Genomic DNA, 21783 nt, shown 5'->3' on the forward strand with positions numbered 1-21783 from the left:
CCAGAAGATAAACAGAAGCCCTGACAGTGGGCGGAGGCAGAAGACGGATGGTGGCAGGCAAGATGTTTGAGCTGAAAATGGCCATAAAACAGAACAACATGAAGTAACTGCTGCAAAGGAGAGATTTTGCTACCAGCAACATCCCAGGCAAAATGTAATTCATAAGCAGCAAAGACAGCACCGAAGAAATGGACATTTTCCTTCTAGACGTTTAGCACTGTGCTCTTACCATAGACAAGTTTGTAAACGTGGGAAGAATCTTACGTTTTTAAAGACTTTTCCCGGAGAAATTAAGGGAGCTGTAGAAATCTGTGGCACCTGCACAGAAAGTAGACACAGTAGAACCACTTTCTGATTTGGGTTATCAGGGCATAATGCTCGCTGCTCTCAGCAGAAGTTGCATGCTCATGTTCAGAGTCGCTGTTTCGGTTACTCCTTGCATTACACGGCAGTACTTTGTGCTCTGTTGGATCCAGCATGTTATATTTTCCTCTAACACTATACATCTTGGTTTGGGGACAACAGGGAGGGGAGGCTATTTGCTGCCTGACTCACAGAGTGAGTATGTTTAGGAGAAGCTGTGAAACTTTGCAGAAGCTGTATTTCCCAGCAATCACTTCAAAAAGGCCCATCTCTCTAAAAGAGACTGGGGAGAAGCATGAGAAATTAAATCGTTTGTTAAAATACAAAAGCAAAATGAAAACACCGAGTTGAATTCACAAACTGTTCTTTATCAGCATCACTCTTAGCAAACTCACAATTTTGGGGCTGATCAGCTTTCTAAGGAAGAGAATGTCTCTTACAAGGTCAGCACGTCCAGTTACAGCTCAGCGATGACACGAAGAGTGGCTGGATTCAAGTATTTGAACTTTCTGTTGAAGCTATACAATGAGAGAAGAACAACAAATGAACCTGTGATGCTAAAACCAAGGAAGACCTTGTGGTTTTTATTCTGCTCAGTCAGACCTCTTTTATTTGAGTATGCATTATTCAAGCTTTTAGGAAAGTTTTGATTTCTCAAGGATTAAACTTCCAGAGAGAGTTCTAAAATTTATTTGGGCACTTTATACTTCTTGAGTCTTGACCTTTATACTCCTGCCTTTAAGGTTTTCTCCATAACCATGCAAAGACAAACTTTTATTTTAATAAGACCTTCACATGCCATTATTTATTGACCAGATGCTGATAGTTTAAAACAACCTTAGTGCTAACAATTTTGTGATATAATGATTCTGGCTAAGCAGTATTGCAAGTCTTGTGTCTTGTCATGTTTATCCCTGCATCTAGTGTACTCGGTGTATACACAAACCTCTCTTCCCTGAGCAATGACGTTGCTTCTGTCCTCCAGAAGAACGACGCCATTTCACACGGAGGAGCAAAGTGATGCACAGGTGGCCCTGTGCCTGCCTGAGTGACCTTCTGTTGATGAACTCCAGGCAATGCTCATGGATGGCGTTGGGTGCCCGTCTCTCTTAAGCTGGTATCAGTCGTGGTTGTTGCAGCCACACTCTCCCTCTGCCCTCATAAATGTGTTCCTCCTTCGCACTAGCACCAGGGCTTGTCTGATGCACTCTTGAGCCACCTAAAGGGAGTGGAAACAAAGCAAAAGTGTTGTCAGACAGGTCAGCTGCCAGAGCCAGCTCACTTACCTGTGGCAAGCACCAGCTCAAGGGAGGGACGGGGACCCCTGAGCAGGGGCAGGGGGAGGAGGGCTCTGATCTGCACTGCATTTCCCTGGAGCCATAAACCACCCGGAGGCTGTCCCACATTGGCTGTAGGCTGACTATAAGACAGGATGGTACCGAAAACGGTGTCTGGGTCTATTAGGAAGCTGGTCCAGATAGAGTTTTTCTTGAGTCAGTTTTCATCTGGGTCATTGTCCTGGTTTGGCTTAGCTCAGGACAAAGGAGTCCCCCTTCTGCTGCAGGAATGGCAGGCAGGGCTGCCACCTACCCCCTTCCAAGAGGAGCCTGCATTCAGGGTGGTTGAAAACAACCATGGAATTGCTTTAACCTAATGTAGCAGAATAGTTTACCTTAAAAAAGACAACACCAATATTTAAATGGCAGGGAGCATGCGGCTGGCCTGCCAGTGGACCTGTGCTTGGAGCCAGGCTTGAAATCCCACATCTGCAGACAGATCACGGCTCCCTCCCTTATCTTCCCGAGCACAGCTCCTCTGTCCTGCTGCCAGCAGGTCCCGGTTGCTCGGCTGCTGCAGGGCTCCACTTCTCCCAGTGCTGCTCTCTGACCTGCTCCCCTAGCAGCAGCCAGTTCCGGCTCTGCCCCAGGCTGTGGACACACGGGAGAGCTCAGAGAGGAGCCATGCAGGCTGCTGCTGGCAGAGAGGACAGCGGAGAGGAGAGAGGAGGAGCTCAGTGCAGAAAGCCTCTCTCTTGCCAGCAGAAAAGCCAGGGGCACTAGAAGAGCAGTGCTGCACGCAGGGGACAAGAGTCACAGCCTCCCTCCCCTACTCGGTGAAAGAAATGGGGATTAGGTGTGTGTCCGTGTCCTGCACGTCCCACCTGGGAACACCCTCCTGCCACCGATGCCTCTCCCCACCCATGGTTCCTGCTTCAGAGAACCCCACCAACCACCACCACTCAGTGACGGTTTAGCACTGTACCTTAAGACCAAAGCTGGGCTGCGCACTTCGGTATTTCCGTGTGGCGTGTCCCTGTTTGAAGACAAAAGGCCCTCCCTGCCCCTGCACTGCCTCTCGGCCCTGCTCAGCTCACCCAGAGCCCTTCCCTCGTGGGTGAAGCCAAACCGGGGCACCCGAACTGCGGCTTCATGCAGGGCTCTCACACCCTTCAAACGTCCCAGTCCAACACGATTTGACTGATGACTTACACCCACGCCACCTGTTACTAATCACAGTAAAACTTTGCAAAACAACTCTATTCCTGCAGCATTCTTGCTGCTTTCCTGTTGATACAGATGTCCCTGGAGCCAGCCTTGCTGGAGTTACTCATCCATAACACCAGGCGATGCTGGGAGGGCTTCAAAGACGTGTCGGAGGGGCTCGGGTGCTGCCATGGTCTTGGCTGTCCAGGGGTGCCCTTTATCCTTCATGGACAGCTCCAACCTTCCACAAAGTCCTTACTTCCAGGGCTGGGCTGCCCTTTCGTTTACTTAAGCATGAACAATACCACAGAACCACAGAATCACAGAATGTTCGGGGTTGGAAGGGACCTCTGGGGATCATCTAGTCCACCCCCCCTGCCAAAGCAGGGTCACCTACAGCAGGCTGCACAGGACCTTGTCCAGGCGGGTCTTGAATATCTCCAGAGAAGGAGACTCCACAACCTCCCTGGGCAGCCTGTTCCAGTGCTCCGTCACCCTCAGAGGGAAGAAGTTCTTCCTCATGCTCAGATGGAACTTCCTGTGCTTCAGTTTGTGCCCATTGCCCCTTGTCCTGTTGCTGGGCACCACTGAAAAGAGCTTGGCCCCATCCTCCTGACACCCACCCTTCAGATATTTATAAGCATTTATTAGGTCCCCTCTCAGCCTTCTCTTCTTCAGGCTCAACAAGCCCAGCTCCCTCAGCCTTTCCTCGTAGGAGAGATGCTCCAGTCCCCTCATCATCCTCGTAGCCCTCCGCTGGACTCTCCCCAGTAGCTCCTCATCTTTCTCGAACTGGGGAGCCCAGAGCTGGGTGCAGCACTCCAGCCGGGGCCTCACCAGGGCAGAGCAGGGGCGGAGGACACCCAGCCCTCCGGCAAAACTCCACCGCCTGACGAGGTCACAGCGATTAACGCGAAGCAGCACGGACGCGCTAACGAGCGAATCCTTTCCACACCGCGAGGCCGGGCTGAGGTGACGGGAGGGCAGCTCTGGCGTGGTCCGGCTGCCCGCAGCCGCGTCCCCCGGGCCGGCCGCAGGCGGGCACCCCCGGCGGCCCGGTACAGCGGCAGGGGCGCGGCGGCCCCTCCCCGGCCGGCCCCGCTCGGGGCGGGGTCTCCCAACTTTCGGCGGCGGGCGGCGGGGCCCGGCCCGGCGGCGGCATGAGCCCCGAGGCGGCAGCGCCGGGCAGGGCGAGCCCCCGCCGCCATGCCCAAGGAGCGGCCGCTGTGGCGGGGCCCGGCATTCCGCCTCTGCCTGCTCTCGGCCGCGCTCTTCCTCTGCCTGCAGCTGGGCATCAGGCGGTCCCGGTGCCCGGAGGAGAAGCCCCGGGCGGCAGGGGCGGGGGCGGGGGCGGCGGGGCGGGCGCCCCCCGCCGCCCGGGGCGCGGAGCGGCAGCCGGGCGCGGCGGCGGCGGGCAGGCGGCGGGTCACCTACGTGCGGAGCGGCCGGCGGGGGAGCGCCGAGCCCGGCTGCTGCTCCCCGCAGCCCCCGGGCGGCCGCCGCGGGAAGGTAGGGCAGGGCAGGCTGCGGGGGAGGAGGGGGGGTGGATGTCGCCCACTGTGTCGCGACAGGAGGGGGCTTGCGGAGCCTCTTCTCCCCGTGAGGCGGAGGTGAGGGTCATCGGGCTCCCGGGGTGCCCCCGGTCGGGGCTGGGCTCTGCGGCCGCTGGGGGACAGCCGAGCCCCGTTGCCCGCTGCGGAGGGGTCGATGGTGCCCGGGGAGGGGTGGCCGGAGGGTGTCGGTGTGGTGAGGTGAGGTGGCCTGAGGTGAGGTGGCCTGAGGTGAGGTGGCCTGAGGTGAGGTGAGGTGGCCTGAGGTGAGGTGAGGTGAACTGAGGTGGCCTGAGGTGAGGTGAGGTGTGGTGATGGCTTCCCAGGAAGGCATCTCATCGCCAGGGGAATTGTTCTGGGGGATGCTGCTCGGCTGCAGGAGAGGTGGAGCGTGCCGGTGCGGGGGCTGACCGGGGTCAGACCTTGGTCTGGAGGGGTGGCCTTGGCCCGGGGTCACCAGGCTTGCCCGGCAGGCTGAGGCACCCCCAGCAGCAGCGAGCTTGGGGAAGCCCTCGGCCCTTTGGCGTTCTCGGTATCCAAATGTCACTCCGTTTGCAGAAGGATGTCAAGAAACGTTTCTGAGACGCAGTCCCCGTGAGGGTTAATGTGTTGGTAAATGGACCTGTGATTAGGTTCAGGCGTGGCAGTGGTTGTGAAGCCTTTTGGAGACGTGAGGACCATCTGAAGTTTGGCAAGCGCGAGGAGCGCCAGTACTGACCTCTTCCCCCAGCGAGCTGCCGGTGTGACTGGCAGCGGGATGCTGCCTGCTTCAGCAAGCTGCTGCGGCAGGTGCCGGTTTCTCAGCAGTCACTTACAGATTCGGATGTTTCTTCTGCTGAGTTTTCTTTGCAGTCTTTCAGGGTGGGGGAGCCAGTTTTCGAAGGCTGGATAAGAGTGGTTGGTCACCTCTTTTGAGGCCCCGCTGTCCAGTGCGGTGGTAGTGGTTTGTGCGGAGGTGTGCAGATACTTAAAGGAGCTGGAGTGACCATGAACAGAAGCAAATGGGATTTTGCTAGATGTGGGACTGGCTTCGTGGTCAAAGTAAATGACTATTTCTGATGTTTGACTTGGCAAGAATAAAACCAGAGTTATCTGTGGAATGGGTAATCCTTCTTCTGTTCTTGAACTGAAGCTTTATCTGGGTTTGCTCGGGCTCCCTTGAGGAAGAGACCTCTCGCTAACATCCAGCCCACCATTGGAGCAGATGTCCTGTGATCATGGGGTCTCCTTTGCAATTCTGCTTCCTTTTCTTTGCCTGTGCGCCCCCAGTAATTGATTTTTTATTTAAAGAGGAGATGGACAACGAACTCATGTATAGTTTAAATTTTAGATTCGCTTCATCTTCCATGGGGAGCTGTGATGGAAAAATAAAACTGTTGTTTTCTGTCCCTGATTTCCTGAGAGGTTTAGGAGGAGGAATGAGATAATCCCTTACTTCCTTCACCACTGTGGCAACGATGACGATGACATTGTCATGTATTTCTTCAGCAGAATGACTATGTGGCATCCTGATGTGCTGTGGTATTGATACCGTGTTGAGGCATCTAGATTTTGCAGCGTCAGTTTTTGTGAGTTTTTGTTGTCAACGCCATGTTGCTTGGTATTCTCCTAAAGCCCCACTTTTAAGTGATTGTAATTATGGAAGAACTTTGGCTTTCATGAGGGGGAAAAAGGTATAATCATGTGGATTTCTTTTCAGTGGTGCCCAGTGACAGGACAAGGGGTGGCGGGCACAAACTGAAGCAGAGGAAGTTCCAGCTGAACATGAGGAAGAACTTCTTCACTCTAAGGGTGATGGAGCACTGGAACAGGCTGCCCAGGGAGGCTTTGGAGTCTGCTTTCCTGGAGATATTCAAGACCCCCTGGATGCAGTGCTGTGCAGCCTGCTGTAGGAGACCCTGCTTTGGCAGGGGGGTTGGACTAGATGATCCCCAGAGGTCCCTTACAACCTCTGCCATTCTGTGGTTCTGTGGATTCAGATAGTTTCTTGAAAATATGTGCGAAGCATGGCATCAAAGAACAGGAGGCAAAAGTAAAGCATATCCTAATTTACCTCAGGAGTTTTGAGGAAATCATGGTGGAGAAGCAGCATCAGGAGAGGCTGCTCGCCGTGCCGGAGAGGCGGCAGCGCCTCGTGGCGCTGGAGAGCTTGAGACTCTGGAAAGCCCACGGCATGTTTTCGTGCGTCTCCGGGTAAAACATCACCGCTGTGGTTTGTGGTGGTTGGCACGTTGCTCCTGTGGTCTCATTTGGATCCCAGTAATTAAGTCAAGTGAATAATATTAGTAAATATAATATAGGGTGGAGTTGTCAGGTTAAGTTTGAGACCGTCAGGTGTCTTCTGCGTTCAGCTATTTGGCTTGAACACACTGCTTCGGGCGAAGAAAACCTGTTCCATAAAGTGAAGATAAGGCTTTGGAGACAGTGGGAGTGAAATTCTGGGCATTACTGGTTCTGAAGTAGAGTTGTTGAATAGAAATATACTGGGGGGGAAAAGTGATGAGAAGTAAAGCAGAAGTGGTCAGACTAGTGCCATTTTTTCTTGTGGAAGTGGAGATCGTGTGTGATAGCTAAAAAAAATAATGGATGATGTATTTTGGTTTTATATTTGTTTTTTTGATCAGGAAACATTGCATGTCACTTCAGACTGTTTTAAGACGAGACGGGGGTCTCTTAGCAGAAAAGGCCGCTGAAACTGGCGATCTGTGCCTTCTGCCAGCACCTCTGGGGACAGGCGGCAGCGTGCTGGCGCGTGTGAACGCTGCCTGGGGAGAGGGACGGGCTCCCTGCTGTACCAGCTTGGGGTTGCCTTTTGCTGTGGGCTTCGTGTGCTTTTGTCTCTTGCGTCTGCCCATAAACCATTGTCAGTCCATTTCTGAGGATGACAGATAGAGCATTTCCATAGGTCTAGTTGAATATACTGCTTTGTGGCCACATAAAAAAAAAATGGCAAAAACATGCAGGGAAATTATTTTATGCCTACTGTGACTCACTGTAAAATTTCCTGAAGCAGAGATGTGTTATTTATTTCCCAAGAACAACTGTAGTCAACCAACCAACAGCACCAAAAGGGGAAAAAAAAGCAAGCCCCGGACGGGGTGGGAAAGGCGCAGAGCAGACTCCTCCATCCACGGCCCTCGTGTCTGCGGGAAGCTGCCCGTGCAGTCGGGCACTTTTCCTGACTGCTGGTAAATCTCCAGCGGCGGAGAGGGTGGCTGCGCGGCAGATGGAAGGGTTTGACCGCCGAGGTTACAAGTGCCTGTTCGTGCATAAAAATTGCGTGCCTAAAAATTGCTAACTGAAAGCAGCGGGGAATGAAGTAACTGAGCTACGTGGCGGCTCTGGGGGCTGCCGGAGCTGCCTGCTCTGGTGCCTTTGGGAGCTGCGTTGCTCCCAGCTGTTTTGCTCCCGGTGGAGCTTACCGAGGAGCAGATGCTGCTGCTGCTCTTGCTTGACAAATAATAAAGAAAATTCAGCACTGAGAGCGTGTGATGGTCGTCTGAAGAATGGGAAGAATGATACGTTGTGCTGTGAATGTAAAGCAAATGGAAGTTTGTAATCCTCATTTGTATTTTGGTGGGAGTGTGTAAAACTGTGTTGTTGATCATAAAACGCCCAACAGTGTTTATAAACTGGGATTCTAAGCTCTGGTTGTGTTAAGCACTGGTCTGGCAGTGCATGGAGCAGATAAAAGCTCCAGCTGCATGGAAACACACAAATTTTGCCACGTGTGCCTGCTCTTGCCATAGATGTTAGTGAGCTCTGCACCCACATAGCACCACAGGTGCGAGGTGTGTTTTAAAGTATTATTGCAGGGTGTGATGATTTAAAAAAAAAAAATTTAAAAAATTGTTGTGTTTGGAATTTGAGAGAACAGCTAATTCTTATCACAGTGATTGCAGTAACTAGGGTATGTTGGCTCTTTTGCTCTGAAATGGGGAGGAGCCCTTTCCCGGAGTCTGGTTAAGAAAAGCTGGACTTCTTTGCTTTCTGGGCAGATTTATTTCCATGGAGGAGGAGGAAAAAATAAGAAGTTTCATATGGTTATGGATGAAAGAAAAAAGGCCGATGTTAATCCAGGCAGGTGTTTTAAGTTCCTGCAGTTCTGCTTGCTCACGTAGCGAGCGCTGTGACCGTCTCCCCTAAAAAACGAGGTTCAGGGCCTTGCTTTCTGCATGGGTGTAGCAGAGCTGTGCAGCGGGGGACCCCTGGAAGGCGCGCTCGGAGGAACGTCGGAGGCTGCTGGGCTGCAGGCACGGGTGCGTCTGCGGAAAGCGTGCCGGTGGCAGGCAAGCAAAGTACTGAGTTCGGTTTGAGAATTGTAGTATCAGCTGGAAATCATGTCGTCTGTTGTTCTGGCAGCCCGAAGGTGGGGAGTGCGGTACGCTGCCAAAGTTAACCTGGCGTTATTTTGGATGCTCTTTCATCTCATATCTAGGGATATAAAACAGTTTGCCTTCAGTGATTAAAAGCTGCTGGGCCCGTTTGTATTTTGTCTTGGGGTTGTAACATAGTTTGAAACATGAAGTATCATTGCCTAAACCAGAACAATCTTATGAGATTATATTTTTATGGGCATTGCATACACTTTTGTACATTTGTATTTTGGTTCTTTGTAAATACGGACTAATTGTTTTTTGCTGTTGCTTGTTGGATTGCAGGTTTTGTTTTTGTTTAGATAGGAACTGTTTCTGAGAGGGTACCACTTCTCTGCAGTAATGACTGATAACAGTCTTGTCTTTAATGTAATTGAAATCTACAAATTATTTTGAAGTCGTGGCTTCAAAGTTATGTGGAATAACTGCCTGGTAGTTAATAATGCTGCAGGTTCAAAATAACCTCATGCAATTTGGCATTACATTATTGCTAAGATTTTACTTAAATTTTGCATTAGATTTTAGTTTAAAAATGACAATGCTACTAATGTTTATGTCAGTCATATGTAGGGCTTATGCAGAGTCCTTTTTCATTCTTCTACAAATCTGGTACAAAAATGTGTCATGTTTTCATAGTCTATTTGTATGTATAGTGTTTTCAAGCTGACTTCAAATCTGGTAAAGTTTGGGCACTACTTGCCTAGGAAGATACTCTGCCTCTTGATGAGCAGGAGCCAAAATTCTTGGAGAAAACTTGGTTATTCGGAAGTCAGATGTATCCGTCTGTTTTTCCGTATCCCACGGTGTAATAGCTGGCCCGTTTTGGACTGGGACTTGACTTATGTAACAGTTTATTCATTATGTGTGCCTGGAGCAATGTTTTAACATTGCAGCGAAGTTTAACACGACAGGGCTCTGGAAACTGTGCTGCGAGTCACATCAGGCTGTGTTTAAAGGGGCAGATTTGCCCGGGTTGAGCCAAAGCAAGGGAGCTGCTGGGCCAGCCTTTTGGGTGTCTGAGTGAATTTAAATCCAGAGCTTATTCCGGTCAGCTCGCCCCTGCACCAGGCCTGACAAGCTTCACGGCGTGCGGCACTGTTGCCCGAGTGCTGCGGCCAGGGGTGAACAGCGTCCTGGCTCTGGTGAGCGTGAGTCGCAGCTGCGATTCTGCTGTCGCGGAGGGGTGCGGTGCTGAAGAGCTGGATGTCGGTTATTCTTCGGAGCATGCCTGCTTCTGGGCACCTCCGCTGACAAAGGGTAGACAAACCCAAGAGAGTCTCAATGGGGGTGAGGTAAGAAGGTGTTAAGAGGTGCAGGAAGGCAGGCCTGACAGAACTGGCACTTGTTTTGGATGGGGAAAAGTAGGTTTGGAGAGGAATGTGCCAAGACTCTTCAGGCTGAAAAAAAATAATTTTTTTGAAGGGCATAATGACTGATTGTTCCCTAGGTCCGCTGCAAGTAGGGCAAGAAGTAACTGGCTTAATTTTCAGGCAAGACGTTAGGAAAATCTTTTAACTCTGCGGTTGGGTAAGCAGTGGAAAGGCTTCCTAGAAAAATGTGAACTCTGGGTATCCACACAGGGAAGGTCTAGGTATATTTAGTTGCGCTTTCAGGGCAGGGAGGTAGAGTCAGTCAGCCTCCTGAGGTCCCTCCATCTATGTTTACCTGCACTGCAATTAGAGAAGCAGTCTGGCAGGTACAAGGTGATTAGCCGAAGTGGAATTTAGCCTGAAGAATGATCTAACCACTGTGTAATAGAAAGAGGTGATGGGGTCTTTAAAGACTGTAAGCAATCCTTGCCCTGGCTTAATACCTCACTGGAGAGACCAGACCCCACCATAACTGTCCTGTGATGACTTAGTGAACCCCAGCGGAAAGCACGCTACTTGACAACATTTTTCCCTCCATCGCTTGGAGGTCTCTTACCAAATATAAACTGACCCAAAGTTGCTTAGCTTGTAAGATTAGCACAAGGTAGGAGCTGATGACTTAGGCCATTAGTACCTAGAAAACAGCTGTGGGAGCCTTGATTATTTTTGTTCAAATATTCAGGTTAATAGCACAGACTGAGAGAGGTTATTGTGTGTAGAAGAAAAGAACAAACTTTTATTTTTAGCAGTTTTTGATAGCAGACAACCAAATCTGGGGAGCACCAGCCAGCTCTGCCTTTAGACAGGGGCAGCTGAGGCACTGGAAGGTGCCCAAGCACAGGAATCCTTCTCCAAGTAGCCAAGCAAGGGAAATACTGGCCTTTCGCTGTCTTTTAACTGCAGATGAAATATGTTTATGGTAGACCGTAAAGAGGAGATTGTTATGTTTTTTCTGACAGTGATGTTGCTTGTGAGGTAGATGATCACTCAGAATAACCTTGATTCTTACACGCATTACCTAAAATAGCTTCTTCCTTTGTGAATTTTTGAGAAGCAGCTGGGGAATATTATCCTTCAGAAAGTCGTTACAGCTTCATGAGACTTAATTATATCCAATAATATAGATTTCTTTCATATACCTACTCAAGTCTTTCTTTCGGCATATAAAGACAGGGGAGTAAATTTTTCTGAATAGCTGTGGCACAGGAAAAATGTTTTTCAGGATATATAAGCTTTTCTATTGAAGAACATCACCCAGGGACCATAAACTTGTGGCTGAGCAGCTCTGGACATGGGCTCTGTGTCCCACAAGGGCAGCGATTTGTTAAGCATGTCCTCTGCTCTCACCTTGTTCTTCGCCCCTCCATGGTTCACTATGTTTAGGGTACTGGACTGAGTTGTGTGGCGTACTGCTGGTTATCGGACCTGATTAGCAGCGGCCAGGCAGGACTCCCCTTCATGTGCTGTGTATGTGCTCGGATGAGGGAGGACGTCTTCTGCATGAGAGCAGCTGTCGAGCAGGAGGTGGGAGGAGGTGAGCACTGGTGTGAAAGTCAGTTGTACAGCAAGTCACAGTCCTGCTGTGGGAAAAGAGCAAGAGTCCCTGAAAGTGAGAAATTTTGCCAGCATTGAAGAGAATGAGCTTAGTACCAAAAATCATCTTTTGTCATGTTTTATGTTTTACATGAGAAATAATAGAAGTGAGGACAGTTTTGAACTTGTGGCTTTCCTTACTCTAGCAGTTCTCAAGGTGGCCAAGCTCACTTCATTCCTATCCAAAACTTCCTTCTTTGGAGAGAGAAGAGGCCAGAAAGAGAGATCTGGGACAAGTAAAATTCTCCCAGAAAGCTTTAGGGTCTTTCCTTTGCATCTCTGACCTTTAGCTGCTTTCTTGTGAGACAAATATTTAACTTTGTCGCTAGTAAAGTTTACATCCAAGCTTGTTCAGTCAATTCACATCAATATTTACCCATCCAGCCAGGCAGTTAAGAGGTGTAAGTCTGCTTCAAAGCTGCATGGTAGTTGCTACCGTGCCGGCCATCTCTCTCGTGCCACTTTTATGGAACTGTGGGCACAGCTGAGACTCAAGTGCAGCTGATGGGTCTTTGGTGCGAACCCAGAGTGAAACTCCAGTGGCCCATGACGAGGGATGCAGTACTGAAATCCAGCAGTGAGGAACAAAACCTTCTAACAGCTGCCTTGCAGACTCGTACAGACAGCATGATAAGTGCATCATCTCACTTACAGAACATATGTAGAATTTGGAGCTTTGGATAGCATTAGTGAGGGACCTCCAGTCTTCACACAAGCAGTTTGATTTGGTTGTGGTAGACCACACTGTCCTCCTCCTGCAGCCTGGTAGTGACAGCTGTCACTCACGGCACAGCCTACATAAGAGACTTAACGCCTAGGTGAGAAAGTCTGTGTGAACCACTGCTAATCTTTGATGGCATCCGCAGCAGCCCCCTCTTATCGCTTGTTCTAATATTAACTTGGCGCTGTGTTTGTCTTGGGTGGCCGTTCAGCTCCTCAGAGCTTCGTGTGGTGGATGTGAGTCATTTAATCAACTGGAGTGTTCTTGTAGTGAGCAGATACAGAATCACAGAAGGGTACTGAGATACTTTTGTGTATGATGAAACATTGTCCAGAGCGCTTCCGCACGGTTGAAGTCTGAGATCAAATAGCATTCAGTTCAGTGGAACAAGTAAAAGGGGGAAAAAAAAAGAGATTTGATTTAATGTTTCTTTTAATTGTGGTATAGCATGTATATCCTGGAATCCATAACATACATTACTCACCCCAACATTGTTTATGTGAGTGTTTCTGTATACAGAAGTGACGGGGTGAGACACTGTTCTGTTTTGAGTTAGCAAATCTCTGAGGGTAATAGAAACCATGTGCGCAGATGGACTGACGTCTTTGGTAACAGACAGATGAAAGCCGTGATTCTGAACTCGCTTTTACGGCAGCAACTTGGTCACTTTGAGGAGGAGATGGCAGAAACATTCCCAGCTGTTTATGCAGTACTAAGTGGAAGAGTTTGGATCTTTAGTGACACATGTTTTTCCCTGCCTGATCTTTTGTACCGTCTTCAGTAGTCTTAATTTTAAACGTGCCATCAGGCTCAGGTGCCATCAAGAAAAGGCTGTGAGGGAATGGGTGGACGGGGTGTCCTTGGGTGACTGCTGACCCCTTGAGGAGCACAAGTCCTGGGTCTGGCCCTGGGGGAACCCTCTGGTGGTTATTTTGCTTGCTTTTTCATTTTTTTGCAACATTTGAAAACTAGCCCTGTAATTTATGTCCTCCCTGACACATGTATAAATACGATAAATAAACCTTTTCTTTGTGTAGTGAAAAATACATTAGTTCCAGCAGCTGTTACCACATACACAGATATCTTGCTTCTCATCAGTCTTCTCTGTATGCTCTGCAGACAGGAACGGAACGTCTTTGCAGTGTTCTTCAAAAGTCAGTACCGCAGAACTGTTTTGGCTTTGCAGATCCCAGATCTGGGGGACCCTTGTGAGGGATGTTCCTCCTGCCGCCACCTCTCCCCATCACCCAGTGGGGGCTTCTCTTGTCTCTGGGAATGTAGGACCAGGAGGACTTTTCAGTGAGCTGTTGGCTTCTGAAGTCTTGTAGGATTTTCAGGTCAAGCCAACTGCTTCAGATATTACATGGAAAACCTCTGGGTTGCAGAAAGAGCTGATCAACAGCTCGTTTAACAAGTGACCCACTGAAGGTTGCTGTGGGTTCCACTTTCTGACAGATTTCAGGTGCAGCTTCAGGTGTGTTGCTGTAGGTTTTCTTGGAAGTGACAAAATTCTGGGTCATTTCCAGGACTTACCCTGTGGCTCCTGCAGACTGAAGGAGTTGAACCCTCTGCCTTTCTTGGGGTGTGGGACGCAAACTTTGTGGGCCTTGAGAGCTTAGCTAGGAAAGGCCTGCAAAGAGCCAGTTAGGCAACTTGTCTCTCTTGGGGATATTGCTAAAGTAGTGGATGCTCTGTGTTCTTGCTGTTGGTTTTCATGACTTAGTAAGTCACTTTTTTTGTGTATGTGACAGGGTGGTCTGCTGGGGAAAATTAACCTGGACAAAAAGTAAGCAAAGAAGCAAATATTGGTGACGTGCCAGGGGCTGGTTGGGAAATGCGTGCAGTTGAAAATGGTGTTAGAACGAGTGAACTTTAGCATCGTAGAGCTGCTGTCTCTGCTTTAACCTCCCTGGCTTCACCCCATCCATCCCCAGCCCTCTTCCTCATTCCACTCCCAGCAGGTAGCTAAGTCAAATAGTGTAACTGCAAGCTTCGAGCTTCGAAGTCAGCGCCCTTTATTTAGCATCCTCTTTCATGTTTTACAAAGAGACACTGTTTGAAATGCTAGGGGGAAGAGATGGTAATGTCTATTGATGTGGCATGTAATGTTGAATAATACTTGCCACTTAGAAGCCAAAAAATGACAAGAATCAGTTTGAAATCCTTCCTGCTCCCTGCAGAGTTCATGGCACTAGTGGAGGATCGAGATTTATCCCGGAGGTGAACGCTGCAGGGTAGGAGCTGCCTGAAAAAAACCCAAAGGAACAATAAAATTTGTTAACACTCATGTCGCGTCTCTTTTTGGGCTTTGCTCGTGGTTGTTCTGCAGCACTGAAACTTTCAAAGAAGTGAACTTTGTTTCATCCTGAATAGAGCAAAGCAATGGCATCTTGTTCCTTTTCCCTCGCTCTTCTGAGAAAATTAAACAAGAATCAATTATGTGTCAATTGACTGCTGCTGAGCTGATGTGTTTCTTCCTAGTTACATGTCTTGATTAATGGTTTGATCTTGCAATTATTATTCATTATGAAATCTGTGGGAGTTCTGGGTACATCAGGAGTTCAGGGTCAAACCGTGTAGCTGTTCAGTGCTATATTCTGTATAATGCTTAAAATTAGCGATGAAACATTGGAAATTGTCCTTAACTAAAGAGGAGGGTGACTGTTTGCCCAAGCCCATCCTGCATGGGCGTATGATACCTGGGTCTATACTTGTCTTGAGCAAAGTAAAATCAAAATTGTGTGCTTTGAAATGAGCTTGATTTTCTTCTTTATGAATTGGAAAAGAAATGTATCATCTTGTACTTAAAACTGTGACAACTTTTAAGCCAGCTCTTTTTCCCTTTCTAGACATGGGGAACTAATTGCACAACATACTGTTTTATTTTGCTTGGAAGACTTTTACATAGCTCTAGACTAAGGGCAGTAATCCATAATCATATTAAAAACAAGATAGGGAGTATGTTTGTAGACATTTAAAGCTAGTATACATTTCGTTCTGTGGAGTTCCATTACCTTGTTTTATTAACTAACGCTTGTATGAAATAAGGAGTTGAAGAAGAAAAAAAGTGAAGTTTGGCTTTTTAAGTCTTCCCTGGCTATCCAGTAAAACGCAGGGTGATGAAATGAATTGGGGGTGCGTTGGAGGGACAGAAGCCCCTAGGTACCTCTTGTGAATATTTTCTATCTTACCTTAGGTTTTATGCTACAAAATCTAAATACCCGTAGAAGTCACTCCGCCTGTCGGTTTACCCATGGATAAGAATTAATGCTCACTTTCTTTATATATATATTTTTAATATATATATTTATATATTTTTATAGCTGCCCAGTGACAAATACTGCCCTCTCCTGCTGCCTGGGCGCAGAAGGTCCTCCTGGTCCCTGCCCAGGAGGGGCTGATGAAGGGGAAAGGGTCCGATGCTGCAGATCTCCCTTTAGGCTGGAAGGTGTGGTGGATCATTTCTGTTTTAGACATTTGCCCTCCACTTAGATGAGAAAGCAAGCTGCACCAGTATGAAATGCTCTTATTTCTGTGAAAGCATGAAGTCTGGCTTTAAAGCACCTTCTTTTTCCCCTGTTCTTAGCCTCAGGCAGAGCCTGCTGAAGTCAGTGGATAGGCTGCCAGAGGCATCCCTATCTGTAAATCACAATTAGAGTGCTGGAATTTGCACAAGATAAACTCGGCTTATCTGGCTAGCTGAGCATTTACTGATGGATTCTGTTTGTTTGTTGTATGCTGTGGTTTGAATGTTGCAATGAAGTCAGCCTAGAGGAAAACAGCTTATGTTTTTCCTGTTGTATGGATTATGACATCTCCTGTATTTTCTCAAACAAAGCTCTTCGTTTAAAGCAGTTACGAATACAGGTTGAAACCATGATCTTGCCTCTGCTTAGCTAAAGTCTGAATTTGACAAGTAATGACCAGTAGTTGCTGTATCTGTTTTTTGCCGTTATACTAAAGTGTTGGCAAAGGCATGCAGGCACTGGAAATAATTCAGCTGATTGAGTATTACAGTGCTTAAGCAGTTTCGAGAATTTGCTTCCATAAATTTCAGTCTGTTCTGGCTCCTGGTTTTATCTCTGTCAGATATAAATTACCATGCTGTCAGCCTCTGGATAGTGCTGGAATGCTGCTGCCTGATTTATTTATTTTATTTTATCACTATAGCAGAGAAATCCGACTTGACTGTTTTCAAAGCCGTGTGTCTCTTACCAGAATAAAATCAATCTCTCTTTTAATAAAGGTATATTTCTCCTTGATGTTGCTGGGATTTCCAACGGCACCTGTCAGTCTTTGGTGAGCTTTAAAGGTCTGAGGAGGGTCCCCCGGTGCAACGCTGCCCTTCCCTACCTCTGCAGCTCTGAGCTCCTTTGGTTGCAGTGGATTTATTCCTCAGAGGTAGCGAGGGGTGGCAGTTATGCTGTATAAATAATAAATTAGATGCAATACTTTCCAAATTCATAAGTACCTACAAACTAGTATTTTGGCAAGTGTTCTGAAACACGTGCTGCCTGTAGGTCACAGACCTGCACCTGGGGTGATGTACGTTAGTTGCTGAAGACCAGGTCTGGCGCTGAATTTACCGGGGGGGGGGGTGTGTGTGTGTGTGTGTGTGTGTGTGTGTGTGTCCACAATGGCTAATTTAAACCTGGTAAGCTGGTTCCCAGTCCCCTTTTCCTGAGGAAGTCAGGGTCTCAGTTTGAATTCAGCAGAGCATTAGTCACCTAAATTCCTCTACAGATCTGGCCGTGTCATGTTAGTTTTGGAAGGCGCTCCTTATTTTTCCAAAGCTATTTCTTAATTTTTCAAGTGGTATAATTTCTGTCACTTAAAGTCACTGCCAAGCATCCTCTTTTTTCTGCCTATGCTTTTCTAATGAGACACTTGTTCGGGGGAAAAGACACAAAACTGAAAGTAGAGCTGGAGAGAGCTGGAGCGAGGGCTTTGCGTGTGGAACACTGAACCTCCCAAGGCATCGAAGTCGTTGGTGTTTTGCATCGAGGTTGCTGGCGTGGGCTGCCTGCGGGTTAGGCCAGCAGTTCCCTCGTGAGCACAAGAACTGTAATTTGTGTGCGTGTGGCTCCGTTTCATACCATCAGGTGGGAAATTGGAAGCAAAAGGAGCAGAAAATAAACATGAATATTAACAAAAGGAGAGCAGAGGTGAAACGCTTGGTGATTGCTGCCTTTGCAGGGGATGTTATGTGTGCATGTTCAGTTCACACTGATTTGCTCTGCAAGGGTAAAGACATTTTTGGTTTCAATTACCATGCAGTGGCTGAAAGCTTTTGTAATGAGAATCCAAGTCAAAAAATTGTTTTCTTCATTTCGGTGTGAAACTTTGCATTCAAGGTGTATTGCTTTTTTCCTTTTCCCTGCTAAGCCTAAGAGTTTTATTTAGGGTGCAAAATGCAGCCTTGGGAAGCAAGTGCTGATGAACTGCTCTCTGGCGAAACCCTCTGGGTGATGCTCAGAGCTGCCTGAGCTGGCTCTTGCAGCAGTCACATCCTGCTCTTGGGCAGACAAACGTGTGCTGCACTGCAGAGGCTTGGAGGAGGTGATGCATAGAGAGCAAGGAGCTGGGGGAGAGTTAAGGGCATCCTAGAAGTTCCCTCTTCAATAAAACAAAACACACACGTCCAGATGTAGAAGCACCTCTAGGTATTAAAACTCTTCATACACAAGTTGTGTCGAAAACTCATTTAAATTGGAGACACCCACTTATTAGTGCAGAAGATGCTCTTATCACAGGACTAGTTTCCCTAGGCAGGGTTTACTCTGGTAAGTAGCCTTGCTGCACGGGAGAGCCTGAATGTGTGTGTTATCTTGCTTGCTTGTCTTGGCACAGGGCTTTTGTTCCTCAGCCTAATGTTCTCCCATCAAATCTTCGGATAAGATCATGGAGTAGATCCTCCTGAAAGATACGTCAAAACATGCTGAAGACAAGGAGGTGGTCAGGGACAGCCAGCGTGGCTTCATGAAGGGCAAGCTGTGCCCGACTGATCTAGTGGTCTTGTACTGTGGAGTGGCTGCATTGGTGGACAGAGGAAGAGCTGTGGATGTCATCTGCCTGGACTTTTGTAGGGCCTTTGACACAGTCCCCCACAACATTCTTTACCCTGCTTCGGCAGGAGGGTTGGACTAGATGACCCACAGAGGTCCCTTCCAACCCCTACCATTCTGTGATTCTTACCTCTAAATTGGAGAGAGATGGATTTCATGGGTGGACTGTTAGATGAATAAGGAATTGGCAGGATGGCCGCATCCAGAGAGTTATAGCCAACAGCTCAATGTCCAAGTGGAAACCTGTAATGAGTGGTGTCCCTCAAGGGTCTGTACTGGGACCGGTACTGTTTACTTTGAGCAACCTGGTGCAGTGGAAGGTGTCCCTGCCGACAGCAGGGGAGTTGGACTAGCTGACCTTTAATGGTCCTTTCCAACCCAAACCATTCAGTGGTTCTGTAACGAACACACTACGGTTTTACAGTCCTGGAATTGGTCTGCAGGAGGGAGTCCCTACGTGGCCTGCTTGTCCCACCACACCAGTCCGATGCATGCAGAGGATGGGGCAATCCTGCAGTGGCTGGGTGTGAAGAAGGCTGCGTGGCTTGCGTGCAGTGTCATCAGAGATGCCTCTGCTTCAGATAATCTCGGAAAAGTAAAAAATGGGGAAGTAGAAAGATTTCCTATATTAAGTTTTTTTCATTTCATTATGGACTTCGTGCAGTGCATGGAAGTTTTGCTGTTGGAGTGGAAGTTCTCAGTTTGGATGGCTGCAGGACCAGACGTCAGCTGTGTTCCCTGTGATGCTCCTAATGCCTGGCACCTCAGCGGGAACCTACTGCTTATCTCGCAGTGCGTGCACGTATACAGAGCAGGAGTGTGTGTAACAACTTCTGCAACATGTTTTTTTAGGCGAAAGATGCATATGTTTAAGAAAGCCAAACTGCAAGTAAAAATAGAAAATAAAAGTAATAATACAGAAAAAAAAAGGAAGGAAGCAGTTCAGACTTGTAGGGATGAGATACCTGTAAAGCCAGCCACGATCAAAATTAATCCACTCGGAGCTTTAAAGATGAGTCATATTCACTTTGTAAGCCTGTATTTTAAGTTACAGCTTACTGAGCTTGTGTGTGGCCCTGCTACTTCTAAACGGACGGTGTAACGTAGCCTGTTTTTATGGACATACCTCTTGTGAGGCCTGTGTATAGTGCTGATTGCGTTTAGCTGAAGGGGAGCTGCTGAGCTGACCTTTCTCAAGGAGGTCTTCCCTGAGGCTGAGGCATACTCTTTCTTTCCCATTGAAATCTCCGCTTTGAGGTGGAGTTCGTTTTACTTGTGCCACGTGTTGCTGCTCCAAACGTGAAACGTTTGGTGTTACTCAACTCCGCTGAAGAATAAAGCGCAGTTAAGTGTTGCTTGAGGCTCACAACCAAAGAGGAGGCTCAGCCCTCCGAAGCAGAGGTTTCTCTGCAGCACAGCGTGTGTGATGGTCTGGGCTGGGGTTCCTCTGCTGTGATGGTGAGTGTCTTGTGGTTTAGGTGTTTCTGAGCCCATCCTCCAGGCTTCCTTTGCAGGTTGTGGAGAGACATGGACGTTTCCAGTGCATGACTCATCTTCCTTATTTCAGATGTCTATTTTATACTGAGATGAATCATTCCCTTAAAGAGCCTGTCTGCCTCGTCTGTCCCATCCAGTAACTCAGCTCCCCAGCCCGCTATGGGAGCTTGGTCCCTGGTTGTCCGCACTGCAGGAATGTTTCTTCGCTCCCAGCTCTCCCTTGGAGCCGACCAGCTGATTGCCTCTGAAACCAGATGTGGGCGTTCACGAGGGATCGTTCATCGCTGGAGCGGCTCTGCGTCACCCACGAAAGGAGCAGCGTGCCAGGCTGGACCGCCTCCACCTTCCACAGCCCTCCCGCTTCTCTCAGCAAAGCAACAAGACCACTACAAAGTAATATGCTTAAGGCCACAGGTGCTCCAGAGGGAGCCCAAAGAAAACGATGTCCAGCCCCTGTAAATCACATCTAGGGACAATCCGCTGTCACAGGGACAAGCCTTCAGTAATGCAATCCAGTAAATACATGTTTGCCTGGCAGATGTCTGAAATTTTGCAATCGGAATCCCACCCATTATGTTTTCAACTGATGAAGCCCCTGCAAAATTTCACCCCCGAGCAAGCTCTGTTCCGCTGTACCCTTCCCAAAGGGGTGAGCGTGGTGGTACACAGAGTACAGCCAGAACGGTTGGAGGCGAGTATGTGTGTGTCATTTGTTTCTATGGCTAGCAAATATTTATGGCTGTTGATGGGGTTTATTGCCACAAGTGCTTTCCACTCACATTTGGTCCTGCCTCAAATGTAAAAAAAATATTGTTGCACAGTTTAGTCAGAGGATTTTATATTTTTCCCTTGATTAAGGCATCTGTGTATGTATTGACAAGTCTTTTGTTACTTCATCGGAAGCAACAGACAGCCTGGCAGGGCAATAGGATTCCCAAATTTTTGGTTATAAATATGGCTAATATGTTTCTGTATTTTAATAGGCTGCTAAAAAGGAAGGAGACTGAAAGGAGGAAAAAAAAAATTTAGTGGGTTAAAAAAGACAGAAGTATGGAAAACTTACTAATTCCCTTGCAAATGTAAGCAGAAGGGAAGGGAGGGGTTGGGCTGTTTGAATTACTGCACTGAAACTAGGATTGATCTGGAAAGAATTTAATGATTTACGTGTTCAAGTTGATGCTAGGACCTGCAATTTTACACCTGCTCGTTTGTGAGCCTTTTGCACATGTTAATTTAAACTTTATATTATGATTTCAGATTTTTAGGACAAATGATACCATAGGTATAGAATCATAGAATCATTAGTTTGGAAAAGACCTCTGAGATTAAGTCCAACTGTCAACCCAACACCACCATGCCTACTAAACTATATCCCAAAGTGCCACATCTACACATTTTTTTAACATCTCCAGGGATGGGGACTCAACCACCTCCCTGGGAAGCCTGTTCCAATGTCTGACCACTCTTTCAGTAAAGAAATTTTTCTAATATCTAGTCTAAACCTCCCCTGACACAACTTGAGGCCATTTCTTCTCATCCTATTGCTAGTTACTTGGGAGAAGAGACCAATACCCACCTTACTGCAACCTCCTTTCAGGTAGCAATAAAGTGCCCCCTCAGCCTCCTCTTCTCCAGACTAAACAGCCCTAGCTCCTTCAGCCGCTCCTCGTAAGACTTGTTCTCTAGACCCCTCACCATCTTCGCTGCTCTTCTCTGGACACGGTCCAGTACCTCAATGTCCTTCTTGTAGTGAGAGGCCCAAAAC

General features: G+C 48.0%; 1 protein-coding gene across 1 annotated transcript in view; it reads left to right on the plus strand.

The window, feature by feature from the left end:
* Positions 1-3989: 3989 nt before the first annotated feature.
* METTL24 (methyltransferase like 24) overlaps positions 3990-21783 on the plus strand; it is a 48308-nt gene continuing 30514 nt past the window's right edge. The window contains exon 1 of the mRNA XM_075447090.1: positions 3990-4355. Within this exon, the coding sequence (XP_075303205.1) occupies positions 4053-4355 (303 nt within the window). The 5' untranslated portion in view covers positions 3990-4052. The remainder of the gene's footprint in view (positions 4356-21783) is intronic.

Source organism: Opisthocomus hoazin, chromosome 2 (genome assembly GCF_030867145.1).
Source record: "Opisthocomus hoazin isolate bOpiHoa1 chromosome 2, bOpiHoa1.hap1, whole genome shotgun sequence".
NCBI lineage: Eukaryota > Metazoa > Chordata > Aves > Opisthocomiformes > Opisthocomidae > Opisthocomus > Opisthocomus hoazin.